The 22,304-nt window shown below is 34.2% G+C and overlaps 1 protein-coding gene across 1 annotated transcript; it reads right to left on the bottom strand.

Annotated features, from left to right (window-relative positions):
- Positions 1-3,560: 3,560 nt before the first annotated feature.
- On the bottom strand, positions 3,561-20,115 carry LOC111376261 (gamma carbonic anhydrase 1, mitochondrial-like). The gene is made up of 5 exons (XM_022999210.1): positions 19,852-20,115; positions 15,205-15,348; positions 5,035-5,160; positions 4,794-4,945; positions 3,561-4,182 (listed from the first exon to the last, which is right to left on the bottom strand). The coding sequence occupies exons 1-5, from the start codon at positions 19,964-19,966 to the stop codon at positions 3,913-3,915; spliced, it is 807 nt and encodes a 268-aa protein (XP_022854978.1). The 5' UTR covers positions 19,967-20,115; the 3' UTR covers positions 3,561-3,912.
- Between the last annotated feature and the right edge of the window lie 2,189 nt (positions 20,116-22,304).

Below are 22,304 nucleotides of genomic sequence, written 5' to 3'. Positions count from 1 at the left end.
GACAGTTCCATTTGAAGAAGAGGGGGGGCGGGGGGGGGAAGAGAGAGAGAGTTTTGGTTATTTTTAGAATTTTAATAAAACCTAATAGCAAAAAAATCCCTACGTTCAACACTTCTTGCAGAAAAGGTTCATACATTTCAATTTTTTTTAAGTTTTCATCCGTATTTCCATGTTTCATTATGGAAGATGTCATTTTTACTAATTTGAAATATAGGGACGTTTTTCACACTATAGGTAAAATGTAGGGACGTTTTGTACTATTAAGCCTTTTAATAATTATTTGTACTCACTTACACTTTTTAAAACATTTAGAAGTAAGATTGTGATTTATTTTTTATTTTTCTTTTCTTTTTACTTTGTTTTATTTAATGGGAGGGTATTTTGGTCATTTTACATTAAAAAATGGTGAAAACGACGTTTTTTGCGAAGAAAGTTGGAAATAAGGGCAAAAATATCAAAAATAAAAGGTGGGGACGTTTTTCACAATAAACCTTAAAAGTAGGGACGTTTTGTGCTAATTACCTTTCTTAAAAAATACATTTTTAATATTTTTTAAAAAAATTTCCAACTTTTTTACTATACATTTTTTTAAAAAAGGAATTTCTAGTTAACACACATTTTAGAAACTCGTCACAAAAAAATTACTCCACGGGACCACTTTTGTATGATCCTCCCAATGCAGTGCCAATGAAAAGAATGAGCTTCGTTTGGTAACAATTTTTCACTCCAAAAAATAATATTTTGGCCGTTATTTTACCATTTTAGCCGTCATTTTCTACTCACTCATATGTGGGACCTACTTTTCTCTCTAACGGTCAAAAAATTAATCTCATAATCACTACTGAATAGACCTTCAAGTTATCTAACACTAGTGGCATTAAAGCATCGATCTAGGTGACAATAGAATTGAGACCTGCGATCCAATTTTACTATCCAATCCAATTAATTCACATCATCAATTTAGTGGGTCAATGGTAGATCTCGACTATGGCAATGCATGATATGTTCAATTAAATGAATTGTGTGATATTTTATTAGAATGTACCTTTTAATGATAAGTAATTGCCATCTAAGTTGGTGCTGAAAACCAATTTTGTTGAATAGCATTATTTTTAAAGCACGCCTTGTGGTGCAACCCTCTTAAAATTTCCCAGAAACCTCCAAGCAGTCAAACATGGAGTGAGATTCGTTCCGTCCTCGATAAGAAAGAACAGAACTAGTGGAAGACTCAGAAAATCTCCGACCAATTTCTTGTTTAAAAAAAAAATAATAATAAAATAAAATAAAATAAAAACTATTGATAATGTGCATTTTAAAATGGACAAGATTAAAAGTGGTGTTCAACAAATTCAGTGTACCAAACATGCCCCAAATGATTAATGCAAATGAGTCCCTTTTTTAAACCATACATTGTTTGAAAGCACACTTTCCAGTAGTCATCAGCAGCAGTCAATCTTTAATCCATGACAACCTCCTGCCAGAGTATTTGAACACTGGCTGGTTTCCTAAATAAATGTGGAAGCAGCTGCAATAGTTGGTAAGAAATAGGAATGCACTTGTGTGCAAAATCAATACCGCATTTTCCATTAACCTTTTTTGTTCGAGTGCTATGCGATTTGGGAGGGATAGAAGTTTACTTACTTGAACGGACTACTGATAAGTGTATTTTATACACTTATTTGGTACCATAAATAGCGATATTTGATGGTTCTTTCGACAAATTATATCCTAAATTTTTATATTTTATGTTTAATAGGTGAAATTTTTTAAAGGAAAAGGATTTGAAGTAAAGAAGCAAAAGTGTGCAAAATTAAAGAAAATGGCTAAATCATATGAGATTCAAAGTTCGGGGACTAAAGTACAAATATTCAAATGTTGTGTCGATCCTCACGATGAAGATCCAAGAGCGTTAGGAGTCAATTGGATGAAGAAAGATGTCAAAGGGATCAAATTTAGACAAAATATAATCATAAATTAATTTCCAACCGAAAAGTTATGCTCCAGAATTTCAGTCTCATATTGAGGGGGTTTAACATTAAGAGGCAAGAAACACATCTTGGAAGAAAAAGGGGAGAGATTTAAAGGGAGAAAACAACGACAAATTCATTGCGTGAAGCATCAATTGGAAGAGGAATAAATTCTTAGTGCAAGATCTACTTTTTCTCTACATGTTTAATTCTAAATCCGATAATGTACTCTAAGACAATTTGTTATTTCTCTTCTTTCATTATACACAGCTAAATCCTTTGTTAGGCAAACAATGTAACATATTTGAGACCCTTTATTTCTTTTATTTGAGATTCTTGTTTGTTATGATTACATGTGTGGGTTTTAATCATATTCTTAATGCTTTGAATTCTCTGACAAATTATTCAATGATTTCGTGAACAATAATTGCGTAGAAATGCGGATTTTTGTTTAGACCACATATTAAAATCAGGTAAATTAATATAACGTGTAGAGATCCTATATTAATTGTGCAGTTCTATATGAATTCTTAGAACTATTATTTCGTTTAAATAATGTTGATTCGCATAGAAATATGAAATTGAATTATTTAAATAGGCTCAATGAGAACTCAAGAGGAGTAAATTGAATACCGTTTAAATAATGTTGATTCGCATAGAGATATGAAATTGAATTATTTAAATAGGCTCAATAAGAACTCAAGAGGAGTAAATTGAATACCGTATAAAAATTCAACCGAATACTACTTTAGATTTTTTGAATCTCGATATTAGAAGTAAAGGTAACCAATAGGTGAAATTGTTCTGCCCTAATATCCGTTTATTATTTGAATTCTCACTCATTTTCTGTTATATTCACGAACTTTCAAGTAGTTAGAATAAAAATCACTTTTAATTATTGTTCTCGTTTATTTTCGTCAAATAAAAATTAAATATAATAAATTGAGTATTAAAATATAATCCTCGTAGGAACGATAATTCGGACTCAAAAGGTCAATTTTACTACTTGTTACGATCCATCCACTTGCAGGACAAAATCGACAACAACTACAAATCAACAAGATGGAATTAGATTCTTGGAATGCCGCCACTCCCGTGCAGAGGATTCCGACCATTCATGCTCAGGAAATGAGCCCTTCTAGATAACTTTGCATTGCTTTTAATTGATTTTCCACTTCTAAACCCTTTTTTTTTCGCCCACGATAATGCTACATGTATAGACAAATTTGACAGATGAAGTTACAGAATGTCAGATGGCTACATTTCATTGAATTTCAAACAAAAATCAAAGTTAAAACAACCAGTAAAGTGGTGCCATCTCAATACATAAAAACTACCCTATACATGTATACAAACAACTTTATTCTATCTTGTTGGGCAAAAGGCCAATTTTTTTATCTCAAATCCTTGCATCGAACGGTCTTTTGTGTTTTATCAAAATAGAACTTGGCTTGGGGAATGCACTTTCATCGATGGTTTTGTTTTGGCTGAAAGAACCTATCGGTTTCAAAAATAAATAAACACAAGCTCCATTTTTAAACAATTTTTTTAGTTTGGCTTAAAATACCATTTCCAAACATCACATGCCTAATGTACCTTCATTGAAAGGACTTCATTCTCCAATTTGAGCACAAACATAAGAAAGTGCATCCAGTGACAGAAACCCAAGCAAACAAATAAGAGCCAGTACCCCCTTATTACTAACAAACGACATATTGGACAATTGGACAATCCAATTCCATGTGCATTGATAATCTTAAAAGAAAATAAAGCCTTCATTTAACCAAAAAAAAGGATGAGATGTGTCGTGCAACAATTGCATTTCAGGATCCATCATCTGCGCCAAAGGATTATTAGAAACGAAGCTCAGGGATTTGTCCAGGTAACCGCTTAAGACAACAAAATGTCAATGAAAATTTAAGAGCTACTCGACATGAGAATTATATTAAGCCGCCTTTGGAGTTTTAGCATTATCAGGAACAGCTAGTTGTGTAGGTGTTTCACGAACTACACCTAGCATCGAATCATATTCTTCATCCCGTCTAGCAAATTTCTTGCGTAGAACCTTTTCAAACTCAACACCATCCAAGCTCTTAGCATTTTCAGCTGCATGAGCCTGCGCTAGGTTGGAATAATTGATTGCTGACTGGGAAATGAAGGAAATTTCTTCTTCTGTGAGCTTCCTCAGGAATTTTGCTGGATTTCCTCCCCACACCTGTATTTGAAAAATCAAGTTTAGCAGCATTCTTTACTTGTTATCTTAAAAGGTCCTTCCATTGTGTTACAACTATTCAGTAGTTTAACAATAAAATTTGCAGTTTTACCATTTATTAAGGAGTAATGCTATGTAGTCCCACTAGGATTGCAACCCAAATCTAAGTAGTGCTAGATGATAGGAATGAAATGTGAAATTCAATGACTTATTTAATTCCACCTATCATTTAATACCACATTAACGCCACCTAAACTAGAATTGTAACCGTAGTGGGGCTAAATAGTATTACTCTTTATTAAATTATAGTCTCAATCCAAACTTAGGTAGTCAGTCAGGACTCAATTCCCTCAATTGAAACTGATTGAAATGCTGCTAGTACTTTGCCAACTAATAGGACAGATTTATATACTTTTTGGTAGAAATACAACAGAGAAGTGGAATTTAAAACAGGCAAAATTAGATATAGCTAATTAAAGATATTTGAAGCCTATCCACAACAAATAAATAAATAAATAAAAATACAATCTGCGAATTACCATAACAAATATACAAAGAAGCAGAAATCAGCAATTAATAATAAGCAACAATAATTTATTAACTAAGAGGCAAACCTCTCCAGAAGGTATTCTTGTATTCTGCCTCACAAGAGCACCTGCTGCAACCATGGCTTGTTTCTCTAGAACCACCCCGTCAAGCAATGTTGCACCCATACCGACAAATGTCTCATCCTCAACAGTGCATCCATGTAAGACAGCACTATGACCTGTCCAGGTCAACGTGGAAGTTATTCCTCGGGATTCAGAGCATTGCAAGGACCAGGTTTTTATACAAAAGTAGCTTAATGTAACTAACCTACAGTGACATTGTTGCCAATAGAGGTTGGCAAGACCTTCCCACTAAGATTAGATTTAGCAACGTGAACAAGGGAATTATCTTGTATGTTCGTCCCAGTCCCAATACTGATGCTGTTAACATCACCTGCACAAATTCATTATATAACCACAAGCAGAAAGACAAGCAAATTCTATGCAACATGAATCACCACTTAGAGTTGTCAAAATGGGCAGGCCGGTTCGGCCAGTTTGATGCGGTTCACTCACCTGCTGAACCGGCACAGCCCATGTTGGTCATGGTCCTGGCCTAGCCCAGCCTCCAAAAAAAAAAAAATGCAAAGACCGGATTGCCGGGTAGCCGATTCCTTTACCAGGTTGATTCAACAAAACGGCTAAAAAGTATAAAAGAGGGGAGGTCAAAATGGCAACAAGTGCAAAATGCCAAATCTCAATTCCTGATGAACCAAAACCAACTACAAAGACTAGTTTCTGTCAAAAAAATAAAATAAAAAATAAAAATTACCAAAACTTGCAAGGAAGCTTTAGTTCAAATATCAAGGAACCCATCCTCTATAATTGAACCAAGGGAAGCTAGAAGCCATAATTGAAACACCAATGTCGAGTTTATTTGGTTTTATATAGTCTGATGCACAAGGAAATTTGTGAATGTGGGTAAAAATGATAAGTACCGTATTTATAAACAAAAAATGAATGTTAACAAACAGAAAAAAAAATTTAAATTTTTTGCAAATTTGACAATTTTCCCTTGCCAAATCTTGCAGACAACAGCTAACAGGGCTCTATCTTCTTTTTATTTATTTTTATACATATTTTATTTACATATTGAATTGTGGAGCACATGCATGCATGAAAGAATGTGAAATTTATTCGAAAAAATAAATAGAGAGGAGAAATAAAGGCAACAATCTTTATTGAAGGCTTTTGCCAGCAACCATTTTATTAAAGGTTGTAGTCTGACTTGTCAAGTCTGCAAAAAAATATATAACTTTTACCATTTGTTAGCATTCATGTTTTGTTTATAGATACGTCAAACAAACATTCCTAAATTTGCTTTGGCAGCACTTGGCATAAAACCAACTCATCTTGACCTTGGTATTTGAACCAAGGCTTTTGGTTTGCCTAGATTGAAATATTATTATGGGTTCTTTGATATTAGAATCAAGGCTTGCTAGGTAAGCCTTGGTAATTGGTTCATCATCAGAATTTGGCATTTTGCAGTTTTCTACCATTGTCCCAATTTTTTTATGGTTTTGGTGAACTGGCCCGGTACAGGTACAAACTACCAGGCTGTTTGGTCTGGTGAGACTTTTGCAGACAGGCTGGGCCAACAGGGAACTGACATCATTTTAATGCATCTAGATTGGACACAGAAACAAACCAGACACTGGATGTATGCACAAAGATGCAGTAGCATCTCCAAGATTTTATTTGTGGGTAGAATTCACATACTGATAGGGACCATATTGAAATTCCTGACAAGAATGTAAACCTACTGCAATGACATAATGGAAACTTAACTTAAAAGACTAATAATTAATACAAGAAAGTAAACAAATATCTATTTCCTACTTTACGCCTTCAATATACATGTATTTTTGAAAGGGAAAATGGTAGACCTGGTCCCCTACATTTGGGTTCAATGGCACTTGGTTCCCCACCTACTTTCTTTGGCATTTAGAAGCCCAACCTTCAATTATGGAATACATTAATTCCTTTTGACTGGTTTCCATCCAAAACACGTGTTCCATTTTAAGAAAACATAATACTACCCTTGCATTCAAATAAGAAAAAGATAGGTGTAAAAAGGGAAATTAAAAATAAAAAAGAATAAGGAAGAAACAAGGAAATTTAAAAAAATCAAGACAATAAGAAAGATAGGAAAATATATGCTTTTCCTTTCGTCAAAATTTTACTTTTAATATTGGCTTTTTTTCTTATTAAAAGAAAAAGCAATTGAAAGACAAGATACCAGTTTTCCACCAATAAAAGGTTCAAGTATTTGAGACTGATTGACAACCTCTATTTGCCCCACGGAGGATAAAAAGAACCCAAGTATTTCAAAGTGGTATGAAACAATTTCCATGGAGTTTTCCAAGATAACTAGCTTCACATGTCTATTACATATAATGATAGAACTTTAAACATGCAAATAAACAACTTCCTTCAAAAACAATTAGCAACATGGATGGAAAATGGAATGAAATGAGCCATTTAGGGAATGTTTTCAGAAAAACATGAAAGTAAATTCTAATTATATTGGTAAACCAAGGACAAAGTCCATGCTAAGATCATGTTAAGGATTATGTGGGACAAGAAAATAAAGTGTATAATTTAAGTTTCGTTTCTTAATTTACCTAATTGACAAGTACAACAATTGGAGACCATATGAGCAAGAGCAACATCATGTTTCAAAGAGGCCCATAAATTCCATCTTCCACTAGGGTTATAGTCTTATCCCTACCAAATGTCCAAACAGACCTCCAACTTTTATTTCCAAATTCTGGACAGTTACGGTACACATCCTTAAATCTTTCAAAACCGTCACTTTATTAGTTATAGAATGGATACCAATGGAAAGATGATTAGCATTTTCAGCTTTATTATCAACCCAACATAATGCCTAATAACAAATATCAACTGTTAAAGAAATTCAACCCACTTTATGTGTCTTCCACTGAATATACATTGGGAGTTCAGAAATCTGAAGGCTAAATGGTGTAATAAAGGACGAACTCTTTAGGCAACAAAATAGGATTGCCAGTAACGAACAAGTTCCACTAGTTCATAACACTCTTGTCTCTTTGCCATGTGTTAAAATACGGTTATTTAGTCCCAATGAGTTTTTCACTAAAGTAGTCTGTGGGATGATCGTTCAGGCTTAAACGAAACCTATGTCAAAGCCTTATCAGAAATTGAAAACATTAAAAGGTTAGGATGGCTCAATAGAGAGGTCCCATACATCTTTTGTTTTATTTCCATGAAGGCTCTATTGGTTGTAGGGTCTAATGAAATCCTGCCTTCTCGGTTATGGTACCGAACTTTTAATGAATTTCCTATAAAAACAATCCAAACCATAAAAGCTATATTGGCTTCAGTCAAAACATATAATCATACCATTTTCCAGCTCTAAGAGTACAAAAAAGCTGCCTAAGGTGATCAAGATATTCTTCCTTTGACAGGCTATAAAAGAGAACATCATGCAACAAAAAATTTCCAATAAATGGATGTCTCATCACTCTCATAAAGCAGTAGGAGCATTAGATACTCTGAAAGGCACAACTCGTCACAAATACAAGCTATCTTGAGTATTATAGATTGTTTTCCACTTATTTCCTGGTCTAATCCTAATTTGGTAGTATCCACCATGAAAGCCTACCTGGGAAACCACATAGAACCATCTAGCTCAACCAAAACATCTTCTATCATAGGAATAGGAAACACAGACTTAAATGAGATTTTCTTGATGGCTTTAGTATCCGTACAAATCCTCCAAGATATCTCCTTTCAAGTGAGTATAACATGCACAATACAAGGACAAAGGCTATTGTCAAGGAAAAAACATTAGCTAGAAGTCCCATTTCCTATTCAACTTAGCTTCCCCTCCAAGGAGCTAAGTCTATTGCATGTTAAATGTTTCTCAATAGTGGTAACTCCTGAGGTAGTTCCAAAGATGTAATGTCCTAATATTCATCTAGCAAAAGGTAACCTCTGAATAAAATTTGATCTTACTCTTCAACATATACCTAGAAGTAGACTTGCTCTTATTGCAGGCATAAAATCCAGAAGATATAAGTTATTTCCCTGACGTATTTATTTGTTTTTGAAGTTACGAAAAATTCCTATTTTTTATTCTAGTAAGTTTCACTTTGTTTGAAAGTTATACATATCATGCTACTGTTACTGAATAATTCTATGGAGTTTACCGAGTAGTGTGACGGAGGATTGAAGTAAAGCTTTAAGTCTATTTATTTGTTCCAATTATGGATGAATTTACATCACAAGATAATGTCTAACAATCTAAATTTCATTAGATAATATCATCATAAAGGATAAGACAAAATGGGTAATTACTTACAAATTAGAGTTTGGGAGATAATATTATGAAAACAAAGAATGTAAACTAAGGTAAGAGTAGAATAAGTACATGAAGTGTAGTTTTTAAATGTGAATTACTTGCATGGAGATAGTAGCGATTAAGGGAGCTCTTTTGATTAGTCAACTCAATTATTCACGCCGGGGGGACATTACACTGTAAGGGATGTTCTTCAAAGGATTAGTGTTTGAAGTGTTAAATGGAGGATTAGTTAGAGGGTTGTGAACAACAAATTTTTAATCTAAAAGATCAGGACAGAATAAGGTCTCGTATAAGATGAAATTGCATGTCAGGCTATTAAGAAACAATATTTTCCATAAATAAAAATATAACATAGATCGTATTATTGATATGGGTCTGTGATAAAATAGATGTGATTGAATTAAGAATATAATATATTCTTGAGTCATTTAAGGTCACCGTTGAAGATAAATTGCAGAGGAACTAATTAAGATAGTTTATTCATATGCAACATAATAACATTTAGTAATTCCCATAATTAGAAAGTAAACCCTAAAATCTAATTTATTCATTTTAACCCCTTATTCAATACTCATTTCTTTCTTTGTGAATAATTGATTTTGGTCTATTTAAAATGACATTTTTGGAGAGTTCGAAAGACGTACCAATGTATCTGTGTCCGAAATTTGAACTCTTTTTTGTCATATCCCCATATCCTACATTTTAGAAAATAAAAAGTCCTACATTTAGATACGTACTAGTACCCAATACCCGTACCCGTGTCCAAGCATCATGGAACACAGCACCTCGTCAGCTCCAACCACCATTGACACTCACTATTTCGTGGTCAAGCCCACTGTTGTCTCTGTCTCCTACTTCTTTCGATCACATATGCACCTTCAAGCAACCACCACCATCTTCGATTTCTGTCCAATTATATTTGGATCCTGACCTATTTTCTCAGATATTTGGCCACTAAGATCATTCACAGCAATGTAGATTATAACAAAGTTTGAAAGTTTTTGCTGAAGATAGAGAAATAGAGTTTGTTTTGCCTTATATGGACTTTAGTGGATTTATTCAGATTGCCAAGGGCCTATGATGAATTGGGACTGAACTAGCAAGTGCATCGCTTACGGCTAAATCTAGTCTGGAGGGATTTTGCAGCTTCTAGTCCAGTCAACAGATCAACGAACAGTGATTTTTCAGAAATCTATTGTACACCACCACCAACAACTAGACTTGCATCTCGTAAGGTATACTAATTTTATTTTATGAATGCTTTACTTTTTATTTAAGTGCTTATGGTCTATGCAAGTTCATATTTCTCAATCAAAAAACATATCACATCATGCTATATACAATTCATATAACACTTGTCCCCTTATCCCTCCAATTATCCTTCATCTCGACACTCTGTAAGGAACACATTCTCTTTTTGAACAAGTGGCATTTCAATTATGGGATTTTGTTCATCTTACTGGACCTGACTCGTTTCTTGATTGGTTTGATAGTCTTGAAAATTTCTTTGAATTTCAAAAATTGAGTAACTCATGTCGTCTTTATCATGCTAATATAGCACTTTTCACTTCTACTAAGTGTTACTAGAATTTCTTTTTGCATAAAATTGATAACTTAGGTCAACGTCCTGTTACTTAATGGGATGAAATGAAATGAATATTAAGTAACAAATATGCTCCCGTGTACTATCGATCTCAATTGCTAGACCAATTCTTCTTAAATGATAAACAAGGTACATCTACTATTAGGGAATATCTAGCCAAATTTGAAGATCTATTGCACAATTGTGATATTTATGAAGCTCCCCACAATAAAGCGTCTAGATTTCTCAATGTTTGAAGCCTAAGCTCATACACTATGACATCCTTGCTCTTTGATCATTAGATGATGCTTACCGACAAGCCAACTTATGGGATTTATCCTTACAACTTCTTCAAGCATATCATAAGCTAGGTCTATCACCCAGTCCCTATAGTCACCTCTCGAGTCTAGTTGTGCTCCTTTTGAGGTAGAAATTGGGGTTTCTATTGTTGAGCCAATAAAGTGTTGATAATGAGGATGATGAATTACTTCTTGTGTCTCCACCTAAGTCCAATTGTCTACCAGTCCTTAATTTTATGCCGAAGTTGTTCTTACCTACTCTTTTGTGTGACTCTAATGTGGCTTTTGATATAACTTTTCCTCCATGGTGTGATAATCCCCTAGTTGCCACATGTTCTAAGGTCATTATTCATTCACACACTTCTCCTATCGACATTCTGTTGTTACCTACTGATTACCATCATATTGCTTTGGTTGCTGAGTCGAAAAGTCTGATTGTTTTCAATTATACACACACTGAGCTTGCATTTAAGACGCTATTTAGGCAAATCTACTTTCCTAGTGATTTTTATGCCTTACTACGTGTTTCTTTAACACGATTTCACACACGTGTAAGAAAAAAATTGGATCATTCACTTGAACGTAATATATTTGACTGGCCTTGGCACTTGAATGAAGGTTTTGTTTTCAACATAGCAAAATTGTTCGAGCCATTGATACTACAATAATTTGCTTTTGCAGGCCAATCTACTATGACAGTGCATTGTGATTCTCATGTAGAATCCATTGTTTTTTATGTTAAGTTGCATAAGCTTTTGTTTTTTGGAGTCCCTTATCCATTTTAGTTAGAATGAGAGATCGTACACCTTGGTCAGATCATAAATTTGGTGATACTGTGCACGTTCAATTGATGTTACATGTTCAATTTCGATATTTGGTTCATAAAAAAGATCGTCCCCTTGGTTTGTGCTCAATCTGATCATGTTGTTCAATGTTCAATACATGCAACTGGTCAAGATAAAAGATAAACCTCCTTGGAGTATAAAGTTCACGCCTACATCCCCGGAGTTGAATTCTTTCAGCCGCAGAGAATGATGAAATATCATAGGAAATAATTAATTTTTTATTTTCAGATTTTAATATGTATTTTAGGAAACATGATTAGATTATGATGCAATAACTTTTATAGCATTTCTTTACTTAGCCCTTGTTTGAGCCCCATTCTTTGGAAAAAAAACACCCAAAAAAAATAATAATAATAATAAAATAAAATAAAATTTAGGGCTCAAACAAGGGCTTAGTTATGATTTTATGAAACCCGGGTTATGCGATGTAATCAAAAAAACCTTTCTGAAATAAACTGAATTTCTTCCCCCAATTTCTCTCTTCCTCTCCCCCTCTTCTTCCCCCTTTCGTCCTCCTTCCTTTCTTCTCTTTCCTTTTCCCCTTCTTCTACAATTCTCCTCTTACATTCTGCATTAATAAATCTTTTAACCTTAGACAAATAGGTAAATATTTAAGCTATGTAAACATCCATGAAATTCTTCCATTTGTTAAGCTAATAATAGACTTTGAAGAATGACTTCACTAAAATTAAAGTATGCATTAAGTGATCCATTTCTTAACAAAATGAAGTTCAGTCACCCACAAATTTACTGACCTCTAGAATTTTTAGCCAATCAAAAATCACATGGCATGAGGTAAATGAAAAAGATTTGACAATTTTATGGTTTGACGTTGGAGATGGTCTACGAGACAGCTCAACAAAAAAAGAGGTTCCATGCCCATAAACAAGCATGCAATAAGGCTTAGACGATTCGATTCGTATAAGAAGCAACGTTCTTCTTTCCATTTCCTTATTCTTTCTAACTGGACAATAAGAGAGATCATCGTATGCATAGATTAAAAAAAAATCAACAAACAAAGCTTTACTCCTAATAAGAATTGTTTGCATATATCATGTCATGTTGAACCCCTAACACTCTTTGGACACTAGGGCAAGTGTCTGACAAGCCAAGTATAGTGTCCTAATTTTAATACATTTTTATAAATTTCTAACACTCGAAGGATACTTTTAAGGGCATTGCTCCGACAAGCATCTAGCATGTCATGTACTCCATCCTATATTAAAAGTATAAAAATAAAGATATAATATATAAATACATGTCCATGTCCTAAATTTTCGAAAATTCACATTTTCACGTCTATTTCCATTCCGGCGCTTCTTAGCAGTTAATTGCTACATCTACATGATGGTCTAAAGCAACTCGATTTGAAGCAACCACAACATAATAACTTAGTTGATATACCATCCCTCTTCTAAATTATAAGCTTAGAGATTTAATTTTTATGAATAGGGATCTCTTTAAGATTATGCAAGGCATGTCCTAACCATCTAACCAGTGATTCCCTTATTATATCCACAATTTAAACCACCTCCAATTATCATATCTTATTTTACCCATTCTAGTATTTTCATTTATCATCCTCATTTTAGCTATATTTATTTTATGGGCATCTCATCCCTTAATAACTCATCATCCAGTACAATAGAGCATTGTAGGTCTAACAGCTATTTTGAAAAATTGGCCTCTTGAAATTATAGGGATCTTCACACAAAACTATATACTGGTTCCACTGAACCCAAAACTTTTGAGCTCCAAAGTACTCAAGTTTTGAAATTACGATCAACGATGTCATCAGCGAATAACATACACTAGCGAACCTCATTGTCCCGTGAGCTCATCCACCATAAAAGTAAAAAGATACACAAATAGATAAACTACATGTGAGAAAAAATCAATATTTCTACGGCAATATATTCCAAAAAACACTACAGATAATGCTTGGGTTCAGTTCTGCTAATATAAAGCCACATCATTTTCCAAAATATGTAACTTCTGTTAATCGTGGAAATGAGGAAACATACATATTGTTTTAACATTTTATGTACTACGAAAATGTGAAGTATGTTTTCATTCATAAACATAAAAAGCAAGAAACATTTAAAAGTTATTCATAAGGATTCAACAACCTTTATTCCACCCTCAAAAGAATGGCACTTCAATCTAAGTACGACTAAAGTTTTTTATCCTTATACTTCAAATTAAGATCATGCATTTGGCTTTTGGCTTTCAAAACAAATTATTAATATCCTTTTAAATCAGAAAAGGTTGCGGTTGACCTTAACAAGAAAGATGTTTGTACATTGAACTTATCAATTAAGCCGTAGGCTTTAAAAAAAAAAAAAAAAAAAAAAAAAAAAAAAAAAAAAAACACCACACACACACACACACATAAAGAGTGATAATGGTTTATAATTATCATATTACAACATAGACATAATTGACACTTGACATTAGTGCATGCCTCTGAAAGTCACTTATTAGACCAAATTTATTTTCTAGCAAAAAGGATATCGCAAGGAGAATTGAATGTTCAGTTTTTGAGAAGAATTTCTGAATTTGAGATGCTCGCATAGATGCTAGGAAATAATAGCTTATAGAATCTGTAAGCAACTTCTGGCAATTAACAATTTCCAGGAGCGTAATTTGCTTCACAACTGTCCACAATAGCATTGTAAGCTAATTTAAGTTGAGCATATGCAGTTAACAATGGAACTAATGGGGAGCCATCTATCCATGAAAATATTAAAAAAGACATCTCTTAGCTCAATGAAAAGTCATGATTCACAGTTGAAAGAGTGAGAAAAGGACATAAAAAGGTAATAAAAGAGGGGAAGAAAAGGGGAAACACTTAGCCCATGTTTGAGTCCCATTTTTTGGCCAAAAATGCATTTTGGAATAGTATTTTGCTGGCCAATGTGTAGTTAAAAAATAAAAAAATAAAAACTTTTGGATTTGCGTGTAAAATTATTTTATGGGAAAATGTATGGTTGAAAATGAATTTTGAAAAAATGAGTTTTTGAAAAAAATGGGAGCCAAACATAGGATTAAATTGCTATCTTACTAATCTTTACGTCAAAAGTATACTCTCAACTTAAACACTAATTGAGTTATTCTATCCGAGTGGTATGTTAAAAATCTTCTATCACAACTATTCAAGGAATGACTAGAGATAACATGCTCAGCATTTACATGCATATATTAGTTATGGACTCAATTTTGAAGTAAGTTATTCGTATTTGTGTACTACATAAATGAATTCCCTGGAGAAGGAAATAAAGGAATTTTGTCATGTTTGGTTAGTTGACAAAAATTGAAATTGAAATGCAATAAACATTGGCTGTTTTTAACTTGTGCAGACGCTTACCTCTGAGAACACATCCGTACCAAATGGAGGAATTAGAACCAACATGAACATCACCAATTAGCGAAGCACTTGGTGCCACAAATGCACTCTTATCAACGGCAGGAACTTTGTCAAACAAGTTCATGAGGGTTCTATGCCTCGACACTGGTTAAAAAAATCTATGTCAGTCATATCTCCAGAAAATGCATTCAACTAAAATATTCATATATCAGTATAAAATAAGAGGTAGACTAATAGAACTAAAGTAATTGAGTTCCAAGAAAATCTTTGACATTGATAACAACAAAAGTATTCGAAAGAAATAAGGAAACATACATAAGTGGCGTTTCCATTCGGAGAACATCCTTAGGTATATAGATACATACTATGGTCATAAAGCTAGGATCAGAATGCTCAGAACCATCATGACCACAAACCTAATAACCACTACCTTGAAGAACTACATCTTTGGGCACTACAATCTCCTGCCTTACAACAGGGCAAATATCCTAAAGCTTGTTGAATGCTGTATTAGGAAACTGAATCATTATATTGCCGTACAGAAGTTCCCAAATCAAATTTGCTATAACAGGGGTCAACTTTGTCAAGATCTCAATCTACTAAGAGATTTCATAACATAGGTAGTTGATCTAAGATTTTCAATTAAATATTTGATCCTTAAACCCAAAAACTGATAGCTACAGAAACCTATTCAGCAATGCCTAAAATGTGTAGTGAACTCTGTGATTTGAAATGTATTAGAAGAAAAAGTGAATGAAAACATATGGTGGCCATTAGTGAACCTTTAAAAGAAATGAACTTCACTTAGATATATCAGACTCTGAATCCTCAGAAACATGATTCTTTATTATAACATTCGCTCCATAGCCCATACTTCGAATAAACGATAGGAAGTAAAAATCACACGTGTTGTTCTATGTCAAACCATGCAGACTGCATCATAATATCTATATCCATCATACATGCACACTTAGCCCGTTCGGTAGGGAATAAAATTTAGATTTTTATCAACGTCAAAGTCAACAATTAATTTTAACAACATATTTCATGGGTCTCACATCTTTTAAACCACACATTTTATCAATTTTTATTAAAATCTACTAAAAATTTAATTTTTATCTCCACCAAGCATGGGCTTCGTGGGTAAAAGAGATGGAACGGATAATTGGAAAATTACATCAGATGTAGCATGAAATAAACCCACTGAGAGAGAAAGAAGCCTTTGCACTGAGACCATAGGTATCATGATGTGGTCCAAGTGCTCAAAAATTAAGCAATTGCTCTATGAATACTAAATACCATGGGAACTATGGTCCTGAAAACAACAAATAGTTATCTATCCAAATCAGTTTTGTTTTTAAAATCATAGACCTATCATTCATTGTAGAGGAAACCATTATAAACTTAGATTAGGAAGCAATTGAACAAACTGTGGAAAACGTGAGTGATTATCCTAGAAAATTAGTAATTTTCGGAATAACATTATAGCTTTGCTCTGTCTGAGCCCCATCTTTTGAAAAAAAAAAAAAAGGGATCTTCAATAGTGTTTTGATCCCATTTCAACTTCGCATTCTTCAATAAGATAATATCACACACAAACCCAAAACTTTTCCTTATTTTTTGACCACACATTTTCCATCAGTATACTATTCAAAAATGGGGCTCAAACAAGCCCTATATATTCCTTATGAATGTGGGATCTGATGCAAACTAATCCATATGAATGTGGGATCTGATGTAAATTATTAGATGGGTTTCTTATTTTTTAAATTAGTGTAATGTGTATAAAGGAATACTCTATACAGAAGTCATATAATGAGAAACAATTATTCTTCTCAATTTCTCACATGGTATCAAAGCTGCAAAGTTCAAACTTCGGAAGAAAAGAAATTCTTCTTGACCTTTGTTGCCAATTATCTCTCTCTAGCCCTCATTGCCGGCAGTTAGTTCCTTTTTTCTCAATTTCTTGGCTTTCATCGCTAAATTTCAATTGATCAGAGATATGTTAGACGTTACTGAGACAATCCGCTTCAACACAATCCGTTAAGGTGATGCTGCATCATTCCACTGGAGATCTACAACAGATCCAGGCAGCATATAGACTGAACAGGAAGAACTATTTAAAGTATTCCCATCTTGTTCGCACATTTCTCAAAGGGAAAGGCAAACTGAGCCATCTGCTTAGTACTGGACTCGATTTGATGCTTAGGATGAAGAAGATTCAATCACAATGGCATAGCTATCGTATTCAATGGCAGCGAAGATCAGCAATATGTATCGAGACAACATGTCCTGATGATGCAGTAATACTAAAAAATTACACCACAAAGGATCGAATCTATAATTTTCTGGTTAGCTTAAATGTTGAATATGATCAAGTCCGAGTTCAAATACTCGGTAAAGAACTTCCGTCTTTGAATGAAACTATTCGTATCATCAGGGCAAAGGAGAGTAGGAAGAGTCATGCTTGAACCATAGATCGTGGAAGGATCAGCCACGGTGGCCAGCAAAGGCAACAATTAGAAAACAGGTCTTGAGTAGCTTTTAAACTCTGGTAATGGAACAGCAGGTCTGTCAAAGAGGCCAAAATTGTGATTTTAGAGACAGCTTAAGGTGGAATTACTGTAGGAAGCCAAGGTACACTCAGGAGCATTGCTGGAAACTCCAAAAAGCCCCCACATCTAACAAGGAATGGGGCTACAAAGGCAGACAACAATGATGAAATGGACATGCTCACCTGTCCACCATCCAATCTGATCAAGGAAGAACCCCAAAGCAGGGTAGTCTCAACCAGACCAAGCTTGAGTAGTTGAGAAGCCTTGTAGGAACCCTTGAGAGGACATAAGGCAATTGCTCCTAGGGGCATTCGGGTGAGTTACCTATTTCCATTGGATTAAATATCTCAGATGAATCTTTTGTCAACTCTTGGGTAATGGATTCGAGTGCCAGTTATCATACGACCAACTCATCTTAAAAATTCAGCAAGTATAACCTTTGTTCAAGTAATAGAAAAATTGCCAGGGCTGATGGCTTGTTAACCACCGTTGTAGGTCTTGGGGATGTCCAAATTAATACTTTACTCACACTTAAAATGTCTTTCATATTCCAAATTTATCCACCAATCTAATTTCTATACAAAAACTTACTCTTGATTTGGGTTATAATGTGATATGTTACCCTCAAGTACCGTGTAATTCAGTACAAGATTTTGGGACAGAGGGCGTGCTAAGAAACGGGATGGACTATGCTACCTTGAGACATCAAGCCATTCTATTGTCACCAAGAGCACATCACCTGTAATGTTTCTTTCTTACCAGCATTTATCCAATAAACAGAAGGTCTTGGCTGTATCATCGTAGACTTGGACATCCATCATTTCGATCCCTTAAAATTGTATTCCCTTCTTTGTTTCGAGGATTAGATGTTGAGAGTCTCCATTGTGATGTGCGTGAGATAGCAAAACATAAATGTGTACCATTTCCAATCAGCAATAAAAAAGTCTAGTTCCTTTTTATCTCATTCATAGCGATACTTGGGATCCTTCCCCTGTTTCTAATATTTCTGATGCATGTTGGTTAGTATCATTTATAGATGATTGCACAAGAGTCTCTTGGGTTTTCCTACTGAACTATAAATCTGATGAGTGTTGTCCTACCAAATTTTTCCATTCCATGATACTAAACCAGATTGGGCTTAATAATCAAGATATATAGGTCAAACAATGCTAAGGATTATTTCAATTAAGTTTTAACTCCATATTTTCAAAAGAAAGGGATAATACATGAATCATCATGTGTCAATACTCTACAACAAAATAGCGTTGCTGAAGAAAAAAAGGCCACCTAGTAGATACAACCCGAGCCTTCTTATTCCAAAACAATTTGCCTAAATCATAATGGGAAGATGATGTTTTCACAGCAACTCATCACATAAATCTGTTACCCTCTAGGATCTTAGGTTTAAAAAGCCCTATGGAAATTCTCTCTCAATTCTATCCTAAACTAAGTACTACAAAGCATCTTCTTCCTAAAACATTTCGGTCTTCTTCCTAAAACATTTCGGTCTGTAATTGTTACTTATTGTTTAGTTAGAATGAGGATATAGTTGTTATTTTATGATTACGAGATGAACATTTTAACTGTTGTTTTAGACAGAATTTTCTATGGGAATCTAAGTGACGCTGGAATTGAAGGTTGGGGATCCACTTGTCACCAAAAAATTGAATGGGAACCCAAGTGATCATATAAACATTTAGTTATATATCAGCGATTATAGCTATGATTTTCCCCCCAAAAACTGTCAACGTAGATAAAAGACCAATGAAACACACTTTTAACTAAAAAAATATTTTATCCTTTATTTTCATATAACCTTTCGGGCAACAGTGAAAGCCATGCATTGCTAAACCATGGACTGAAACTGAAATCACAATATTATCCTATTATTCCCCAACAAAAACACATCACCTTTCAGTAGTCACTTAAGCTTTTTATTTCATATAATCAATTAACAAAACCCCAAAAACAAATTTCCAGAACATGAAGGAACGAAATAAATTCAGACAGCCATAACTCGAATCTCATAGGGCTTGAAATATTTTCTTTTAATACACAAAAATAAATTAACAATAAATGAGCAAATTATTACGTTGTTCTTGGAAAAGGTAGTTCCCCTGGAGGCGTGAGCCGAGGCGATCCATGGCTTGACCTGTTTCCCGGATCCAAAATCCAACGGCGTAAATTGCTCTTCCCAATGTTCCCATCTTGTTCTTGTTGTGCTAATGGCGTAGCAAATTATTTAGGGTTTTGACTTTTAGAAGTGGAAGTTTTTTGGCTGAGGATTTGTTTTTGGGGAAAGGCTGGAGAGCTGGGGAGACCACAAAGTGAAGAGACTGAAAGCTAGACGGGTTGAATGGGTTGAGTAGGGGACGAGTCACTAACCAGTGTGATAGCAAAATTCAATAAATAAAATAAAATAAAATAAAATAAAAAAGATGTGTGTGAAGTTCCATTTTGAACTTAGATAAAATTAAATTAAGTGTTTGTTTGGTATAGATTTTAAGTTAATTAAAATTAATTTTTTAACCGTTATTGCACTAATTCAACCGTCATTGTTTATTTCTTCTCTCATAGATAGGATCCATTTTTATGTTTAACGGTAAAAAAATCAATTATCAAAATTTCTACCAAACAAGTACTAGAGAAGGCAAAAAATCAGTTAAGCTCCATCCGTGGCACCTCGTTTGAAATGGGGCTAGATGCTCCATCTAATTGGGTACACATGCGTGGAGGTCGTTGCTCCAATATCAGGACAGGAAGGAGACGGGGAACATAATTTCAATCCCGTTTAAAATCCATTTTAAGATACAAATGTTATATCATCATATAGGAAGAAAAGAATCATCATCCTTTCCTAATGGAATATAAGTTGTTCTATATATTAAAAAATAATAATGATTTTCACCAACTAATTACATAAAAAATAAATAAAACAAATAAAAGATAAACGGAACTTGAGCTTGAAATTTTGGTTGTCTTTGAGAAATTTAGAACCTTTTTGATGTATGTTGTTTTACTTGTTAAGAAATTTGGTTTTGATGCGGGAGTTCACGTTGTTTTACAGGTTAAAAAATTTGGTGAAAACGGTGAGTTTGAACTGTTGAGAGGAGCCAAAGTAATATGAAGGCGAGTGGATTGGGAGAAACGTAGATTTGATTGTAGAAGATGACGAAAAACTAACCAAATCAAGAAAAAAGAAAAAGAAAATGCAGAAAATGGGCGCCTTGGTTCTTAGGCGCCACTCTAGCAATGCATAGGCACCACACATGAAGCAAAAAGTAAGTGCTCAGGCACCACTTAGGAAGTAAAAAGTGGGCGCTCAGGCACCACACACTCAGCGCCCAAATGCCACACAAGCAAGGAAGAAATAGAGTTCTAGGGCCTAGGCACTCGACAAATTCGTGACATGGCGCCCATGCACCACATTCTCAGCGCCTAGTAGTTGTGGTGCCATAAGTAGGGTTTGCAAAAAAATTTTACCTCTATTAAAAGTCCAGTTGCAGCCCAAGCCAAGGGAAATGAAAAAGAGCCTGTAAATACAACTATATAGGTAATATTGAGGAGATTTTTTCGACCCCAAAAAAAGGCAAGTGGAAGATTAATCAAGAGAAAAATGGAGGCATTGACGAGATGAAGAATTCCAGTGCTAAACCAGTTTTTATTTCTTGTCTTTTCTGTGTTTTGGATATTGAATTTGATTATGTGTATTACATTGAACATGTTCTAAATTTCTATCTAGGGATTGATATACCCATACCTTGAGACTTGTTTGGATTTTCATATAAGTATTTTTTCGATTTTTCACAAGTTTATTTGTGTTCATTCTTGCGCATTGCTTTTAATTACCTGATCAATAATTAAATGAGAGATAAACGTTTTATTAGCCACTGAACTTTTGAATGTGTCACGAATTACTCACCGAACTTCCAAATTTGTCCCGTTCGCCACTGAACTTCACCCTATTACTACCCATTACTCACCGGATCAGATCTGTTAGTTGACGTGTGTATGTGGCAGACGGGAAATCTAGCTGGTCGGTTAAATCCTTACAAGTGTTAAATGAATTTCCACTTAAGCATCCACATCAGCATTGGAAGCAAGCCTTTCTTTCTTGCACGATGAAACATGCCTAATCAAATCATTTAACTCCCCATTCTCCAATTCGTAAAATCCGAAAACACCCATCCAACTGAAAACCCTAATTTTCCCAAATCGTCCCAAATCGAAGCTCCAAATCAAGACACCTTCACTGGCCGAGTACAGTAATCAATTCTTCGGTGGAGCGTGATCATGATTTGAACTGCATTGAAGGTAAATTTCGTATGCAATTGAAACCTAGAATTTTCGAGATTTGTTATTCCCAAATGAATTTTTGGTTTATTTGGGCAATATTATTAATTTTTTTAGAGTTTTCATATTTCCAATATCGTTGAAACATTTATCGAAATGCACAAACAATCTGATTCATGGTTTTTTAGTTGCTTTCAGAAGTGACCTCATCATTTCCAGGGAACCTTCACCATATTCCAGATAACCTTCACT

The sequence above is a fragment of the Olea europaea genome, unplaced genomic scaffold, assembly GCF_002742605.1.
Source record: "Olea europaea var. sylvestris unplaced genomic scaffold, O_europaea_v1 scaffold1478, whole genome shotgun sequence".
Taxonomy (NCBI): Eukaryota; Viridiplantae; Streptophyta; class Magnoliopsida; order Lamiales; family Oleaceae; genus Olea; species Olea europaea.
Note: the sequence above shows the minus strand (reverse complement) of the source record. Positions and strands in the feature narration are given on the sequence as shown.

Coding starts and splice junctions, on each gene's coding strand:
- LOC111376261 (XM_022999210.1), bottom strand. CDS start 19,966: ATGGGAACATTGGGAAGAGCAATTTACGCCGTTGGATTTTGGATCCGG. Junction 4,946..5,034: donor TGGCAACAATGTCACTGTAG/GTTAGTTACATT, acceptor TGACCTGGACAG/GTCATAGTGCTGTCTTACAT. Junction 4,183..4,793: donor CAAGAATACCTTCTGGAGAG/GTTTGCCTCTTA, acceptor TTTCAAATACAG/GTGTGGGGAGGAAATCCAGC.